Here is a 19,054-nt window from a genome sequence, read left to right on the forward strand (position 1 = left end):
TTCATTCAAATTTTCTTTCATTATCCGTGCTGAAAAAATGGAATTTTTATAGATATTCAAAATTTACTTATAAGATTTATAGTTCCACGTTACATGATATCGATTTACCGTCATTTGTTTCAAATAAAGCTTTGTATAATACGATGCAGATGTTACAAAAGAACCACCTGTGTAATTTTTGCATGGAGATAGCGGATTGCACAAAAATTGTACAGGTTTGATTTAATTGAATTAATTCGGTCATCTGACTCAATAAATAGGAAAAATCATTTTCCAGAGTCAGCGTTAAATCCGACAAAGTCAGCACTCCCGGGGCATTGCAATCCTATAGATTTTCAATTACTGCAAACGTTTCGGTGAATGATTTTTTAAAACAACCACGAAAATTTACGACGAAAAGACGATGATAATTGAGATAAAAAGTTCCTAGCTGTTTACTAAATCGTTTTTAATGTGTTTCAAGTAAAGTTGAATTCGATGCGAAATTTAATATTCGATAAATGTGAACGACTAGAAATACTTTGAATGGACTCGGCATTCAATGTTTTCTTTATGTCCCATGTTTTGGGGTTTGCTTACAACCCCTTTGCTGTTTTCGTGTCACCTGCTACGTTACCGGTTCAGTGTAGAGAAAGACTACAACGCCAGTGAAACAGTAGAATATAGAGGGCGTAATAAAACCTCTGAGTGGTCGGTACAACAGAACATGTGATGGAAAGTCTCGTAAGGTACCAGATGCCAGCACCGATGATATACAGAATAGACGTGACATTCAATGCTGTTTTGTATCCCACGGCTATAGTCTATACTACAATTTAGTCAATGGTTTTTACCATTATACGTTAAGTTTATCATATGTTGGCAAGGAATAAATACAGAGCTTTACTGCAGATAAAAAGTAACTCCCTTGTTATTTAATATCGTAATAGTTATAATTTCAATATTTTATTTTTTTAATAACTTTGAATACATCTTAATCATTTTAAAAATCAAAGCTTTAAATATTTTTTCTAAAGAATTCATTTTATTCCTCGCCAATGATATTAATTTCGAAATTTAAGTAATGATTAAAGGAGATAATCAAGTTCATTTAAAGACATTCGCTATAAAGAATGTTCATTAAAATATAATTATTAATTATCATAATAGTTTAAAGCCTATTGTGTATTATTATAGTCACCTAAATTCTCTAAAAATTACTTTTTATCAACATTAAAGGAAATAGACATATCTTCGCTTATTACCAAAGGATAAATAATTAGTTAACTTTCATTAATGGATAAACACCTGTATGAAATATGCCAATCAAACAGATGATAAATCAAACAGCGTGAAGTATATGAAATACAAACAATCGAGTATATCGAAACGTAATGAGCCCCAGGAAAACTCGGTCGAATGTCTATCAGATTTGCATAAAGATTCTGAAAGCGAAACATTTGCCCCAAAATGCAAATCCTATGGTCGTGGTTAAAGTGGGAAATCGGAGGAAAAAAACGGTGGTTCGCGAAAGAACGGATTCACCAATCTATAATGAAGTAAAATTGGAAAATGTCGTTCTCACGAAACTTTTATCGATTTCATCTATTAAACTTTTTAACTGTTACAGTATTTCGTGTTCGATCTTTTTTGCAACTTAAACGAACTTTTAAGCACTAAAATTACGATAGCTGTATATCTGAAGGGTTATTTACGTCTCAAGTTTCATGGAAGTACGATTTTCGAAGTTGCTCTCGTTTGGGATCAACCAGGTGATATTTAGTTCCTTGAGTTTCTCGATTCATCTTAGTTCCCCGTTATCCTATTTTAATTTTTAATTTATTATATTGGAAAAGAGGCAGTGGCATAATAAATTTATCGACCTGAACAGATCATCAATATTATCACAAATGGGCAATGCTGACAAATCCAAAGGATGTTTCTGCGGGACCGAAAGGTTACGTCAAATGTAATATCGCGATTAATGTGAAAGGAGAGAAATTGAAAGTACATCCGGATACAGAGGGCGAGGACGACATCGAAGGGTAATTTTCACTCCAAAATACTTTAACACGTAATATCACTTATTAATTGTATGATATTAAGAATTTCCAAATTGAAGATCTTGAGACATTTTACGCCTTCAGAATCAAATTGAAAAGTAGCAAACTCCTTTATGACATTAACATGAAATCGATATTCTATCTGACGGGTGTCTTTAATCTAAATCCATTAAAATACGCTCTGATATCTGCATGAAATTTGTATTTAAACTTGAACATTATAGATCATAAAATTCACAAATTTTAAATATAAGTAGCATCATCCGATAGGATTTCATTTAATAAAAATTTCTTTATCTGTGAATCTATAAAACACAAAATATCAGCAAAGATGTTGGTTATATTTTTTTCTGTGGTTTCCAAATATTAAATGTTAGTCATATTTATTTCCTATATATCCATAAATCTAAGATATTGTACAACATTCATTCCCAATCTTCGAGCACTTCCCTATAAATTTATACGTTCCAACACCAACAATTTAACCCCTCACTATACATCTGCATACATACTCGTATTGCGTTCTATTGCATGTACGACAGAGAATAGAGACACATTCCAGTAGCCTTTTTAATGTAATAGGGTATTTGTGCGTGTTCCAAAATCGATTTGGGGTGGATTCGAATTCGGAGCACATTGGCTTGTCAGCCGATTAATGGAAAGCGAATAATTACAGGAACCTCTTGTTGCCTGTCGGTGGTGAATTTCTACCCTATAGGCAACGAGCGTGCTACATTTTTACGATTTATCGAGCTGACGGGTTACCAGATATGAGCAGCCTATGCGTAAAAAATGATTTCGAAAATATTAACCCGTTCGTGCAGATATCGTTCGCTGGAATGAAGGTAATTATTAATTGAAATCGCCATCGATAATTCAACTTTCCCTATTCATTAGTTTCAATCGTTTCAATTCTTACCTTTCTAATTACCAACTGCGTACGCATATGTTTTCAGCCGATTTACCATTTGACTTTGATCATAGAAATTCGAAATGTAAAATAGAACACTATGACGCTTATAGAATGACCCTTTTGTTTCATTTTGACAACGTTTTCAGGAAACGACGAGCGAAGCATGGCAAACCTACAGGCCGCGATTTAATGAAAAGATTACGTTCAGAGAAATGTTCCCATCACTGTGTCAACGTGTCAGGATTGCTATCAAGCATCGTGTTAATAGCTGTCGAACGTGTGTCGTGGCTTCTTATATTCTCAACATGAGCAAAATATCGAATTCTGGAGAGTATGGTAAATTCGTACGAGTATTATACATGCTATTGGAAATTCTTTTCTTCGAGTATCGAGAATCACGAGAAAAAGATTTCAAAGGATAATACAGCAGGAATACATATAACATCGAATCGAGATCGATAAATTAAACGACAGAATATCGTACGTAAACGAAATTCAAATAAGCAGTTGCCATCGAAACGTTGATTAACGTTTGTTTGTTACCTCTGTGTTTGTTCTGTTCTATTCGTACTTTAACTTCTTCCACCCTTTTTTTCGTGAACAGCTAACTCGCCTGCATTTAATATAACCAATGTCGTGTAACGTTAGTTCGATTCGATATAGTACGATATATTCTTTTTCTGTTTTAATTCACATTCGTTCTTCCATTACCAATACCATAACGATGTTATAAATTGAAAAATGGATTGAAATATACTATAGATCAAATTTTCGTTTAAATTTTTGAAACAAAGGATTATTAATATCACAAATTTTTTGTACATAGTCATAATATGTGACTATATACATTTTAATTGTGTAAGCAATAAAATGGGATTGTAATGAATATCATTCAATCTACAATATGATACGAAATTTTTCTTAATTTTTTTTTTAAGATCACACAAGACAAAATAACCTGATATATTGCTAGATGTTACTTTTATCAGGTTTCCTACCGACCTTTGGGCCATCGTTCCTACACTTTTATGGGTCCGGGACTACAGAAAGGAACAGCTGTTTTGGCAAGTGCTCGATAGCCCTTCCTTTTTATCGCGGTAGAGTTCTTCTCTCCTTAAAAACTGAAATGGATGACTCAGAAACAACAACGGCTGGAATCAGTGCTGAAAGAGAGCTCGCGGCTCCTATTATCGAGGTACATCTGCAGTGATCATTCTTTCTTTTGTACATTAATTTCTATTACTATCTGATTATTTTATAAGAGCAGAATTTCAAATCTCGAAAATTTTAAATCTTTTAATTAGGCGTCGACAAATCTCAAGTTTGCAATGCTCAATGTTATAGCATTAGATTTCAGTCCTTTTAACTATATACAATGAAAAATGGGAAGGAAGGGTTTAAATGTAAGATAATAAGGAGAAACGGACCGTCTCTGATCAGACACAATTCTACAACGAATTACATATTACATTACAGGATTATATATTATATACAACCTTCTGTGCTTATATAAAAGTATGCTTCCTTAGACAAAATTTGCGCTATAAATAGATTTTTCAGAATTGGAAATCAATAAATAAGATAAAACGACAGTTTGTGTGTTATTAATAAATATTAATTCATCGTCACGCTTCATTCAGCGTGTAGCAAGAGTGAGCGCTTAATAATTTATACAATAACCCGACGTAATAACATTTCATTGATTTAACTACCTGTTTACGTGATTCTACATTGGTATGATGGTTGCTTTTGTTATAGCGAATTCATGAACATTTTCTTGTAGGACGATATTTTATGATATTTGCAAGGAATAGTTTAACAACTTTACAATATCTTAAGTTCTTTGTATCTGTTAAATGTTTAAAGATTAGGTTAAAAATTCCAAACTGCTTGAAATACCTTTTCATCTTTTGTCTAAATTGACAACCACTAACTATCGGATCGTTTCTTTTTTCAAAGAGAAACTTGTGGAAGACGGAAGAATATTACCTGGTCACTGTGTTATACGATATAAGTATGATCGATCGGGGAAAATTTTGGACGAAATCGATAAGCTTCGAGGTTAGCCTCGGGAATGCCGGTAATAGACAATTTGCTCGCAGCCAATGCTTTGAGGACAATAACGATGGTATTGGATTCTTGTGTATACTTTCTTCAACCACTCTTTACGAATGATCGAAATATGGGACCCGCCACTCGAACTTCCATAACGAAACTACGTTTCCATTCTCCAATTACTTGTTAATACGAACGACAAGTTACGCTATGTACCGTTGCCCTATGTAAAATATGATCAATTTTCAACAGGAAACCAGATGCCAGACCGTAAACCGGAGTTCGAAAGCGAGACCCTGCCACGATTGACTGGAACATTGGATGGCAAATATAATTACGTGCCTCTTGGCTCGCGAAAACCCTGCCTCTACGTTAGATCTTGGTGGCCGAATCTCGATTGGCGAATGCACAACAGTAACAGCTTAGCTTTCATCGCCGATTTCCTAGTGAGCTTCGTTTGTTCTTCGATATTAAAAGGAAATTAAGCTGGATAAATCGTAAATGCTCTATTAAATTCGACTTATTCCTTCGATGTAGGTCAAGTTATCTACTTCCAAACTTTTCTAAACACCTGTCATTCTATCAACGAAACTTTAGCTAAAAACTTTCGCAACTTGGCCATTCGTTCGCATTAATTTCTCAATAAGTCAGTGTACGTGCTAAAATTACAAATCGCGATTAATATGAGAGCGTCGTAACGGCCAGCCGAAAAGTTCTTTCATTCGAAAGAAATATTTTATATATCCTGGAGTCGAGTTCTCACGATGGTAGCGGGAAACGAGCAAGTTTGTTTCCAAACTAGAACAGCGATACCAGAATAATTTTAATTTGCCACGACAGGAGCAAAAGTTGGAACAACTAGAGGACATGGTCGAGCTCCAACATCCAGACACTTACAAATTCTACAACGAGACGATTCGTACCATGAAGAGCCATTGCATACATTATTTGCATACATTAGACACGGGGCGATACGATGACGAAGGTGGCACCACGAAGCTCGATCGCCATCGCGTGAATCTATGCCATAAAGAGATCGAGAATATCCTAAAGAGGATCAAGATCAACGGCGAACTTCCTAGTAATCACTACACGAGAATCGCAATGGCACATGCGTATCAGTATCTGGCTAAAGTGAAAAAGCTACGGGAAGACGTGAGTTGTATTTCATGTTTCTCCGTCACGAACATTTTCTATTTCTGGAACAATTGGCAAATCGAATAACTATTTTTACTTCATTGACAACCGCTTATGTTCTTATGGAAATATCATCGAATTGTTTTCAATTCCATATTGTAGTTTCAAGTAATTATTTCAAATAACTCACAGTGGTTATGAATATCTTGGAGACGTATGAAGATGAAACTATCGCTCTAGATATGTTTAATCTACGAAAAGACGTCTCTTCGAAGTACCTAGGTAACCTAGTTACTAATGAAATGTGAATATTTTTATCGTCGATATAAAGATTAGGAAGAAATTAATCTTGATTCCGATTACATTTGTGATTCTGTAGACTATTAAGTTCCTACGACATTTTTTACTTTCCTATTTACTTGGAAAATTTTTTAAATTCTTTAACCTCCATTCGACATAAACGTTCCCCAGTCTACTTATAAATCTTACCAGGTCTATATGTATTCAATTTACATCTTCGCTGTAGAGAGACGGAAAGGAGAAGTTTTAAACACTTCAATGAGACGGTAAAAGCTTTACGCTGACTTTTTCCCTTTACCAGCTTGTTTCGGACAAACACAAGAAACTAATCCTCGGAGAACAAGGAACAAAGTTGCTTCTAAATTTGCATATCTTTTTTCCTCGTGATCTTGTGTCCCTCTTCTCGCGAAGAATTTTCCATGGAGAACGCAAGATAACGACGCGCTGCCCTTTCTACTCATAGACATTGCAAATCGTCATGAAATATTTAAATACGAGCGTCCTCCTTGTTCCGCGTACCTCCATGGAAAATTTATTTTACCGTGAGCAACGCAAGACTTCTTACAAATTTACCAGCCCCAGCATGGCCTACCTGACGTTTTCATTTGGATGATAGCCGGCTCGAAACGAGTGGCGTACGCACGATTTCCAGCCGAACGAATTATTTATTCAGAAGAAATGACCGAAAGGGGATCATTATGCGGTCAGAGGGTTGACGTATTTTTGGTACATCCACGGGATGAGGAAGGTGCCGATTACATGGCCTGCAAGCTTGAAATCTTCCTGTGGCTTGGAAACGCCGAGTATATAGGAGCTTGTTGGGCCTCGATTCCACCCGGTTACAAGGTGGACCATGAGAGAAACATTGATTCGTTTCCCAAATATTTGGAGTACACACGTTCCACGGTATGAAAATTTCTCGTTGGTGAGAATTTCAGAGCAAGGTCAAGTTTAGACGCGTCTCGTTTCGTAGCTTGAGCCAGGGGCTTTAATTAATCCCTGGCATTCAAGAAACGCCAGGCAAAAACGAGGGTATATTTTTCTTTGCCAAGAATACCTTCTTTTCCTTCCTTTCTAATTGCCATGTCACGCACTGGGTTACATTCATAATTTCCAATATTAACGACGGTTTATCTACTCTTCTCTTTGATAATTAACATTCCTTCGTTTTATTCCTTTTGTCGAGGGTTTTATTTGAGTCAAGGAAGCTTTTTGACGTTGATGTGATGAAATGCAATTTAGTATCGAATACTTTCATTACACTAGAGAAATTTAAACAATCGAAACGGCACGCATTCCTGACAACTACAACGCGAAATTGAAATTTTAATTTTCGCCGCAATGCATTCCCCGAGCGCACACACCTTTTACACGGAATTGAGTATGCGTTAAATTATTATCGCTTGACATCATAAATTCAACGCGTTTGTTCTTAAAAAGCTTTCTTCTCCTAACGAACGAGTTACTCTATGAATGCATTGTATCCAAATGTAATAAAACATTTCGAAATCATTAATTTACGTGACATAAATCTATAGAGAAATAATTTGAGCGTTCCGATAATATAAATGAATTGAGACAAACAATGTATTAAATGTTGTAGTATATCCGCTACGTTACAAAATATAGTATATTATCAAATACACTATGCATCACTGTGCATTCAACCTACAACAAAAGGTGCCAATATCATCAATCTTTCCATCGAGATTCACATCAACGAACAATCAAAATGTCCTGATCGAAGAATCCAGGCTTTAGTAGCTATTATTTTTTTCTTAATTTAAGCGTCACCTGAAATGAGATTCAACGACTCAAAAATCAAACTTGATGTTGATCCATCTTAAAGATCTAACTATTCTATAGACGCATTAATGTAATATCGTCGGAAATATCTCGAACGAAACGTTAAAATGAGTTTGTCATCGGTTGCGTTGCAGACATTTCAGTTGCGAGCTCACATATTCCAAGGTCGCTTTGATCCTGGCATGGATGCATCCGGTTTATTGGATCCGATCGTGCGTGTCACGTTTCACGGTTACACGGCCTCCACCAGAGTAAGTTTTGTGTCGATAATTCACCCACGCTTCCTGAGGTGACGCGCGAACTCGTCACGTTATTATTACCGCGGAGATTTCCGCGGTTCCATTCCTCGAAGGTTTCCCGTTATTTGTAAATGGATTTCCACGGAATTCGCTGGCAATCTGTTTCACGAGCAGCGATTTAGATTTCTTTCGATTTTCTATCTCAAACGTCCGTTTAAATATTTCAAGGATTGGCACTTTTCAAACTTCGAATCGTAAGAGGAAATTCCTCGGTTTCTGAAAAGGTACTTCAGGGGATTGAAAGTATTCGAAATTTTCCAGATTATTAAGCAGACACTGGATCCGTTCTGGGATCAAACTTTGATACTACCGCCGACAACTATTTATGGGACGAAAGAGTACATTAAATCAAATCCGCCTAAAGCGATTTTGCAAGTGTACGATGAGGATATATGCGTAAGTGAAATGCTTTTTTAAATTCATAGAAGTAAATTTCTAGGCTGTATTTCCCAATGGTACTGAGATAAAATTTGATAAGTGGCACAGGGAGAAGGGGATGGTCCGGAATATCAAATCTTGCAAAGTATATCTGATGTTTAATCATATGCGATCTTCGATATGGCAGTGATTTACAAATTGATAGAAGCTCTAAGTGGTTCACCCTGAAATCATGTCGAATCGAAATTTACAGGGCTTCAAGGAGTTCTGCGGGAGATGCACAACTATCCCATTAGTTAAGCTGGCGGAGGAAACTTACTCGCCGCCTAATTTCCCTCCGAAACTCGAGTGGTACAAATTTAAATCGCAAAGGGATTTCAGCGGCTCGGTGCTCGCTGCTTTCGAGCTCATAGAGGTAAGAGAGGTAATACTGATCGATATTCGACTCGTAAGAGAGACAGAGACAGAGAGAGAGAGAGAGAGAGAGAATCTTTGCCGCCTCCGCGCTAATGAACTTTTCTGTCATCTTACGCGCGGATTGATTACGAAATTAATATCCGTCTCCCACGCGCGCTATCCATTCTATTCATAAATGCAAACGTAGATCGGAATACAAAGGTTAAGTCACAAAAATGACGTGGTCGCATGAATATAAATGAAATTCGACGATTGATAGTTCTTCAGAATATTTAATTACGAACGATGAAATGAACTGGTACAAATCCTATTTTAAGAGTTGAACACGTACAAAATGTTAAACTTTATCATTTTTTCAATAAATATAATATTCAATAAATATAATATTGTGGTTGGCATGACAGTAGCAATAAACTTGTTAAATCACCTTTAGAGTTAAAGAACAGTTTAACGGTTTATTCTACGTTTAATAGCCCACGAAATATTAATGACACGAGTACAGCTATGTATTATTTCAGACGATGGACGACAAGTCTGTGGACAAAATTATAGACTCCTCAATGCAAGACGTCATTTACAACATACCGGAAGACATCAGGCCAAAAATGACGAGTTACAGGCTTGAAGTTATATTTTGGGGCGTACGAGACATGAAGAAGATTAATTGCATGCCGGTGTTAAACCCTCAGATTGTTATAGAGTGTGCCGCCGTTCAAGTCAAGTCAGAAGTGATGGAGAATGCCAAGAAATTCAGTAACTACAAGCAGACATATGTTGTCGTCGAACTGGTAACGTTTCAAACATTTTTCATTATCGTCGTACAAGTATTATTTTAACGTTAAGGAAATATCTAATTCGATTCAAATGTATCGACATACTCGTATGTGTATGTACAATGTACGCATTATATATACGTTAATATATGAAAATTCTCTAAGGACATGCCAGAGCTCGATATCTATTATCCCTGCATCACAATAAAAGCTTACGACTCACGAGGATTTGGATGCTTCAAATACGTCGGGATTTGCATAATACCCAGTGTTTACGTCTTTCTCGAGCAATTAATAACAGAGGAGGATTACGACGCGCGTATACACGGCACCAAATCGATTTTGAAATCTCCATGGACTAAAAGACAATCTGTCACGATTTGTAAGTTTCTTCTTACGAATCTAAAAATGCAAAATATTGTTGAAATAACGTTCGTTGAAATATAAAACGTGGAGCACGAGCGATTCCTTGCGTGAAATATCAACGTCCAATGACGTTGGTATGCCTCATCGTATACCATAGACCATATACCATAGATTCAGAGAAAATGTGCGCCAACTTCGGAGGCATTTCAGGTGGTTATTAAATATTTGATCGCGGTCGGTTTCAACGGAAGTTAATAATACCATGGAAAATGTGGTTCCACACCGCACGCAATAGAAAACTTTGTTAATTAAAGTTCTACGAAATGTTTATACGCTACGAACAAATGTTTTTTACCCCTCGAGGAACATGAGCTCGAGCATTATCCGGCTGGAAATTGAGATTAACTTGCTTCTAGTTATTAGTGAATTTCGTCCCTTATTCAAAATCTAGTTTATCAATCCATTCGAAGATACAGCTGTATCAGAGAAAAATCCTTAAAAATGAAATTCTTTTATTTATACGTGCGTCTAATATTCATCGATTGATATTATTTCTGAAATCTTACAAGTTCTCTACACGGTAGCAAATTTGATAATGAAATAAATAAAGTGTTCCAAGTGAATATTACAAAATACCAGTCGCTAAAGTATCGAAATAAAAATTGAAATAAAAGATACTACTGTACTAGGGTGTTGTATCCATGATAAACATAAACGTTATTTCCTATGGTGATGGCTCTTAAGGTTTACAAATCTCATTCTTAAAAACTCATTTCATATGATAATGCTATCCTTAAGCACCTTTGCCGATCGATTACGATCCATTGAAAGAAGACGAGAACAAGGAGTTGATACCGTACAAGAAGATGTACAAGAAGAAATCATGGATTAGGAAAATATTACGGTCCTTAAAGAAGATTTTCTCGCATGTGATACCAAGAAAAAAAAAGAAGAAGAAAATTGACTACAAGCCAGAAGAGGATCAGTCTCTCGACTGGTGGAGTAAATACTTCGCTTCCATGGAGGTAGGGCGAAAGAGGGTCGATCACGCGAGTAACTCGATGTATGTAAATTTCCACGGATCTCTGTTAAGCAAAACATGGCGTTTCCAGGAGGAAAGAAGCAGAGAGCTAGGCAGCTTGTCACCAGGTGATCAGAAGCTCGTGACGACGTTCAAGGTACCTACGCTTTAGCGCATTTTCACCAGCTCAGCTGTCTCATTGGACGGGAAACAGGTATACAACGGAGAACTGGAGATGCAACCGCAATTCGCCGGCTTTCAGGATCGTCTGAGATCGTTCGAACTATGGAAGGGGAAGAAAAGCGAGGATCCCGACTACGATACAGACAATTACGTTGGAAAGTTCAAGGTTTATCTCGAATCTAGCGGTTAAAATATCTCTGCAATCTGCATATACATAGTAAAGCAGGGTTACTCGAATCACTTATACCTCAATCTTAAAATTGAATCTTGAATTTTGCATAGAACAATCAAACTTGTACGTTACAGGATATCATTTAGTTTTAATGTAATAATGAAAATTGATCATGTAAATCTTACGTAAAAGTAACGATGTTTGACGTTCATTCAAAGAAATATGAACATTGCTATAACCTAATATTGGGATAAAATATCCATTTATAAAATATAATCCATTAATAAAATTATAACATCTACTGACAGGGACGCATTTGTGTATATCACTGGCCGCACCCGAACAACTTGCCCTGCAAAACGAAAAGCGGCAGAAACGCGGCTAATGGTCTGTATGGCGATTATCCACAATCGGATCCCATCAAATTTCTGGTCAGACTTTACGTCGTGAAAGGTGTGCGAGACACGACGTTTTATGACGTTTACATGGCGTGATAAACTAATGAGAATGAATCGATTTCACCCATAGGTATCGACTTGCAGCCTAGCGATCCCCTCAGCGGAAAATCTGACCCGTATCTGTGCGTCAAGCTTGGAAAAACGTTTATCAATGACAAAAAGAATTATATACCGAATCAGCTAAATCCCATTTTCGGACGGTACGATAGCACTTTAATTTCGTTAACTCCCTGTTGACCGTTGCATTTTCCACGTCGCATAATTCTTTTATCCACTTTCCACGGTAGATTACATGTGATTCGCTTTGATAGCGCTCGTTCAAAAGCCATTCACTTTTCTAATTTTCAGTCAAAGCAACATTATTGAATCTATCGCGATTAACATTATAGAATTCTATCTTTTCCTCTTTTTTGGGAGAAATATTAAAACATTGAATAAAGTACTAGATATTAAAATAATTTCGACTTGTCAATTCATTAATATTATTAAATAGTAAATTATTGTGTAAGAGAACTCTGATTATAATACTATATATATGTTTCGTTTTAAGACACCCAATAGAACAGAGAATGCGTAAGGGCGTTAATGTCGAATAATTTATAGGCTCTTCGAGATAGAAGCCACTTTCCCTCAAGATTACATGATGATCATACAAGTATGGGACTACGATGCAACTACGACTGACGATTTAGTAGGACAGACGAAGATCGACTTGGAGAATCGGTTCTATAGCAGACACCGAGCTACTTGCGGTATTTCCAAGACGTACAACGAGGGAGGGTACAATAAGTGGAGAGACCGCGAGAGACCGACGCAGATACTCGAGCAACTTTGCAAAAGGAACAATCTCCCATTGCCGGAGTACCGGAAGCATTACGTGAGAATTGGGCGAAAAAGATTTCCATTCGTCAACGAGCAAGCGGAAAACGGTACATTTTAAAAATTAATCGTTTCGATCGGGAGGGAACTGTGTCGTCAGAATGAATTTCACTTTATCGGTGATTGATGATTTCTATTCAGAGAGGCAAGAATGTATGGCACTGAACGTCCTTCATCAATGGCAAGATTTCCCTATTTGTGGCTGCGTCCTGGTGCCTGAACACGTCGAAAGACGCCCGCTTTTTAATGCCACCAGGCCCGGATTGGAGCAGGTTGTAAAAAAGACGAGTCTGTGCTTTTATCTACGGTAGAATTGTGACTAAGATTGAGTCGTTTAAGATAAAAAGCGAGTTTGGCTAAACTTTCGACAGCTGGCTGTCTTCTTCGAAGAAAAAGAATCATAAGACGTATACTTGGAGACTCGTCGTTAAAACTTATTATTTCTGATTTATTTTAATGAGAAATTTATGGTACTATATTTCATGGTTAGCATGATAGAAAAATATTTGACAGAAGAGACTGAGGTGCACTGTGAAAGAATTAATCTAGAATTGTCGGGAAGACGATATCGTCCGAATGTAACATTCAGAAATTAAACATTTTTTCAACTGCCTAAATACTCATTGAGCATTCTAAAAGCACGATTTGCATTCTCGAACGATGCTTCAGGGTAAATTGGAACTTTGGATCGACATGTTTCAATCTAACGAGCTTCCTCCGAAACCGGCAGTGAACATCAGTCCACCTGTACCAGAGGAATATGAAATCCGTGTGATCGTTTGGAACACCGAGGACGTGCCCCTCGTCGACAGCCAATTCCTTACCGGAGAAAAGTGTTCCGATATCTACGTGAAAGGGTGAATTTGAAAATTGCAGATAGCGGTGGCTATTTGAAGAATTTACTAGGAAATAGATGAGCTATTTTTGTATAAATCGCTATGATCAATTTTTCAGCTGGATTGTTTACGACGATTATCAAAGAACTGACATTCATTATAATTCCTTAACCGGAGAGGGCAATTTCAATTGGCGATTTATATTTCGCGTTATGTATTGCAAGGGTGAGCGTGTTATGATCGTACGCAAAAAGACATCCATCTTTGCTATAAGCGAAACCGAGGACAAACTGCCATGTAGATTACACCTGCAAGTTTGGGACAGCGATCATTTCTCTTCGGACGATTTTCTCGGTAAAACAAACGTTAGATTAATCATCGTGTTTATCCATTAATCTGCTGCAGACGAATTTTCAATATCGCTGATGCATATACAAGCAAACATTTGAACACTTATCGTGGAAAACCTGTCTCGTATAACACGCATAGTATATCTATAGTAGAGTCTATAAATATTCGAATGTCTCGTAAGATTTTATGTATGTGTATCAGAAGGTTTCAAAGGTTCTGACACAGTCGGTATGAATATTTTTATCTACTTTTAGGAGCATTAACGTTGGATTTAGCCAAGATGCCACGGGGAAGTCCAAATTCTAAAAACTGTACTTTAGAGCTACTCAATCCGAATCTACCAACGATCGATATGTTCAAAGTGACACGAATCAAAGCTTGGTGGCCATTGGAGCGTAGCGTGAACGCAGCCCAATACGTGCAGGCGGTGCGTATCATAAAAATCTAATGTTCATTAACATTCGAGGAAACAAACATTTACTTTACTCCATCGCAATTGTAACACTGTCTCCTTTTATAAATCAAGTCAATACCAAAGTCCTCATTAAAATGAAAGCTTTTAATCCCTTCTAAAATTATTCGCTGGGAATGTGTTCCTTCGATAACGAACATCGCGAATATGCCCATTTACCTCGACCATTCTTCTTCGTTTATTTTCTTATTTTGAAGTTTATTTAGAATTATTCGTAAAACATCGAAGTAGGCTGACGTAATATATCGATATAGGGTAAAATTGAACTGGAAATATCAATATTGCAAGCGAAGGAGGCTGACGAGCAACCTGCGGGCAAAGGAAGGGATCCACCTCAAAATCTTCCTGCACCAAAGTATGACGATACTTAATTGAGATATACATACGGAACTCCACGTCAGTCGATAAAAAAAAAGACACCTACAAGTAACGATGAAATATATCTTGTACCTTGCATGAAGGATGACCTACTTTGACAAAAATTTGAGCGAAATATGATTCGACGTTTATACAAGATTGATGTCGAGTTCTAATGAATTTCCAATAGTATTAGTTCTACTATATTTCCATGTCACTGTACCAGAGAATTTTTATTTATGCATTCATATAAATTTAATCCTTAAATGTATGGTCTTCCAGGATATACTGAAATATGTTAGAATTGTTAATTTATATCACACAAAACTATAGAAAAATTATTTCAAAAAATCATCTCCCGTACCGTTTCTTTGCAAAAATTTTTTTGCCAAATGACTACATAGTCATTTATTCATATACGTCAATATTCTAATCCTATCAATATGAATATATTCGAATATATTATTAAATGATAACACTATGCATTCAAAGATTACGTGCATATTCATAACAGTATAAAAATAACCGTAAAAATTAGAGAAATATTTAATTATTAACAAGAAACTGACTAGACGTGGTCAATCATTTATCATCCGTATAAAATTAGTAACCTCGGTTACATCGAAATAAAACCATATCATGATGAACGTATCAAAGTTAATTTCATGTTCAACCGCAAATTAAATTAGCGTATATATCGCTCGCTATCAAACTTAAATAGATTAATTTTCGATTTTGCCATCAATCTGTATAACTGCAAGTAGCTGGGTAATCAGATTATTTTGTTAAGTCGGTAGAGTTAATTTGGGCTCGACCAGCACCGGCAATGTATTTCCGAGCAATCTTTAGAAGATCAAGTTATCCACTTAAATCGCGGTTTGTCTACTCCACCCGGAGCATAAAGAAACGTCTAAAGATAACATTAAACCAAGCTCCATTATACGATTCGTAATACGAGCGTTGATCGTTTGTTCTATACGAAGTCTATAATCCGTAACTATACATCCACGCAACATTAAACATCTTTAATTCTTCTCTTTCTCTGTTCTTCCTATCATGTACACGGCTATTCGATGAAATTGCAAACTTAATGAGATTTTAAAGTTCGTTCTATTTTACAAGATACATATGTAGTTCGCGGATATTTAAATCTTACTTTTCAACTGATTATCTACTTCTTTTCGACATAAAATCGTGAAATTCATCAAAGAAGATATACATAAACACGTTCAGATCACTAAACATTGCGCTAACAAAATGAACAGTGAAATGCAAACATTTGTTTGTTAGCTATTCCAACAAAACGATCGACATTCAATGGCGAGTGTAATTAAACCTGATCACATTTCGTCGACATTAAAGCGCCATTATATAATTATATGAGCAATGGTAATGACGACGGCCATCAACGGAGGCCGACGTATTTGTTAATTCCATTAGGAATGTTCGCAATCATACTTCACCATGAATCAATCATACAGGAAAACATCTTATTTCCCTTAATTTACAGCCGACCGGATACTTCGTTCTCCTGGTTCCGGAACCCATGGAAAGCATTTCGTTACGTTGTCTGCCGGTACTATAAATGGAGGATAATAGGCTTCTTCATGTGTGTGTTGGTAGTATTGTTGGCAGGCTGTGGAATTTACGCTTTCCCTGGTTATTTTGTGAAGCGCCTCCTTGGTGCTTGAATCGGTTAACGAGGAAAGAAAACGATGGAATCGGGAACCATTGCAGTTGCTCGGTCGTAAATCATGAATTGTGTCGTAGCATGAAACATCGATTCTGACTACTTCATGATAACACGTTCGTTATTTCGGCACCGTTAATTGTTGGATAACACGATGGGCTCAGTTGTTCGACGAGCATTTTATTAATTAACAACCTGCTATTTATTGTAAAATTCGAATCAATGGATTATTATACTTCCTCAAGTTTCCAAGCAGTAAAGTTCAATGATAGTTACATAAATATTAGTAATTATACGTCATAGGTTTCTAACTGTATGAATGTAGTTTACGAATATAATAAAAAAGATATTATTTAACTTTTGCCTTTAATTCGATTGTATTCTTACTGTACTCTTTTCCTAAAGCTTTTCAGACAAAAAGAAATCTGGCGTACAACTATTCGCGAGTTGATCAAATTATAAGAAAGCTTGTCGCGAGTTGATCAAATTATAAGAAAGCTTGTCGCGAGTTTATCACCGACGTGACCCCGGTTATCTTCTCTCGGCGCGATATCTGGTTTCTGGACTAAAAATTAGACGGTCCGAAACGGATCGATAGTGTGAAACACGCGACGAATAAAAATGCAGAAATCAAGACGAAATTCGCTTTGACTGTTGATTTCTTCGTGATTCGAGGTACTTTTTACGGATCATTTGCGCGTTGGAAATGCGGTTTCAGTCTGTACGGTTCGATAGACGAGCTGGCAGGTGAAAAAGAGGTAACGTGACGTAACTAGAAGATCAATAACTCAACCGTTTTGTTCGAAAGTTTATTGAACTCGACTTTTCTTAATGGCCGCTGCTCGCTTCAACCACCGACGAATCGTGTCTGTGTCGCTTTTACGACATAGACGAGCAACGCGTAGGGTTCCTTTGTATTTTCCATCTCTTTCATTCTCGTCGTGATAAACCTCTTTACGACTGAACTCAAGGGGACGCCTCTAAGTAATCTAATCTTCTTTTCCGTCGCGACTCGAACTGCAATTCGCGATTTTCCGATGAACGTGACTAACGTGGCACCCTCATGAAAAGATAAATTCAGCTGCGTTCCTATTGGATTTATACGGACGTGTCTCTCGTTTAGCTTCCAAACTAAAGTATTATAAATGGTTCCGGTATCGTACAAATGAAATAACGATGAAGTTTTTTATTCTGTTCCTTAAAGGAAAACGAACACAGAATCTAAAACTTTCTGAGAAATTGTAAAGGGTAAAAGTTTCTTATATTGCGGCGATACTTTAATGCGAACTTTGAATGAACTCTTCTGCGATAGATAGCGGATAATAGAAATAGAGTAGGAAGTTACATCGACTTTCATATTGACAAAGACATTGTACTTCTTTATAAAGTGTGTATACGAATTTCATACCATATATACTTTCTTTCTGAGAGAAATTTTTATCTTCAATGCAGCTAGTTATTGATATTGAGACTCTTTCAAACCTTGCGACGCGTCCTGTAAACTTTCGTCATGACATACAAGCATATTCCAAACTCCTACTATTTTTGTTCGACATATTCGACGAATCCATCAAGTATGACTGACGCACGGATGCGCGAAATGGATTTGCCATATGTCCATAGGAAATGTTTCTCCTCGTCGATGAATATTTTTTGCCCAAACTAAAATATAGAAAAATAAACAGATATAATTATAGTTTTCATTATTAACATGCGATAACACTGTACGATGATAATCACGCAACAATTTCAACACAGAAATCGCTATCGATTTGATCCAATAACTCATTAACACTCTATTTGAAAGTTCTTATAATGAAATTATCATAAAATTTTCAAATGATGAAAACCATTGCGCGATTGCAGCAGGAGTGTATTAAATCGAAAACACGAGGCAAAGTACTTGGAATAAACACGACGGCGAATCAATGACCGCGGCAGGCGAAAGGGGTGAACACACGCGAACCTGCATGCGGTCCCGCTGGCGAATCCATAGTTCACGACCGCATTCGCATTGCATGCGGCCGGTCGAAAAAGCGGGTCTCTGGGAAACCGTTAAACGGACTCGAAACAGGCGAGTTTCGCGAGCTGAATGGCCTCGTGCGGCGCGGCGGCAGAGTTTGTTAGCTAAGTTTTCGACCTGAGCGAA

The 19,054-nt window shown here is 36.8% G+C and overlaps 1 protein-coding gene across 1 annotated transcript; it reads left to right on the forward strand.

The window, feature by feature from the left end:
* Nucleotides 1-1,366: 1,366 nt before the first annotated feature.
* LOC126863579 (otoferlin-like) lies at nt 1,367-17,185 on the forward strand. Its single transcript, XM_050613845.1, is given in 28 exon segments — nt 1,367-1,538; nt 1,610-1,751; nt 1,871-2,024; nt 2,719-2,887; nt 3,102-3,291; nt 3,945-4,150; nt 4,915-5,083; nt 5,263-5,456; nt 5,851-6,165; nt 7,024-7,353; nt 8,388-8,504; nt 8,814-8,948; nt 9,184-9,345; nt 9,866-10,135; nt 10,286-10,551; nt 10,644-10,696; nt 11,285-11,511; nt 11,599-11,664; nt 11,722-11,856; nt 12,171-12,315; nt 12,391-12,520; nt 12,924-13,269; nt 13,343-13,471; nt 13,869-14,056; nt 14,154-14,389; nt 14,641-14,813; nt 15,113-15,213; nt 16,726-17,185. Coding segments are annotated over 28 exon segments (5,094 nt in total). The 5' UTR covers nt 1,367-1,373; the 3' UTR covers nt 16,907-17,185.
* The last annotated feature ends 1,869 nt before the right edge of the window (nt 17,186-19,054 follow it).

Source organism: Bombus huntii, chromosome 3, assembly GCF_024542735.1.
Source record: "Bombus huntii isolate Logan2020A chromosome 3, iyBomHunt1.1, whole genome shotgun sequence".
Classification (NCBI taxonomy): Eukaryota; Metazoa; Arthropoda; class Insecta; order Hymenoptera; family Apidae; genus Bombus; species Bombus huntii.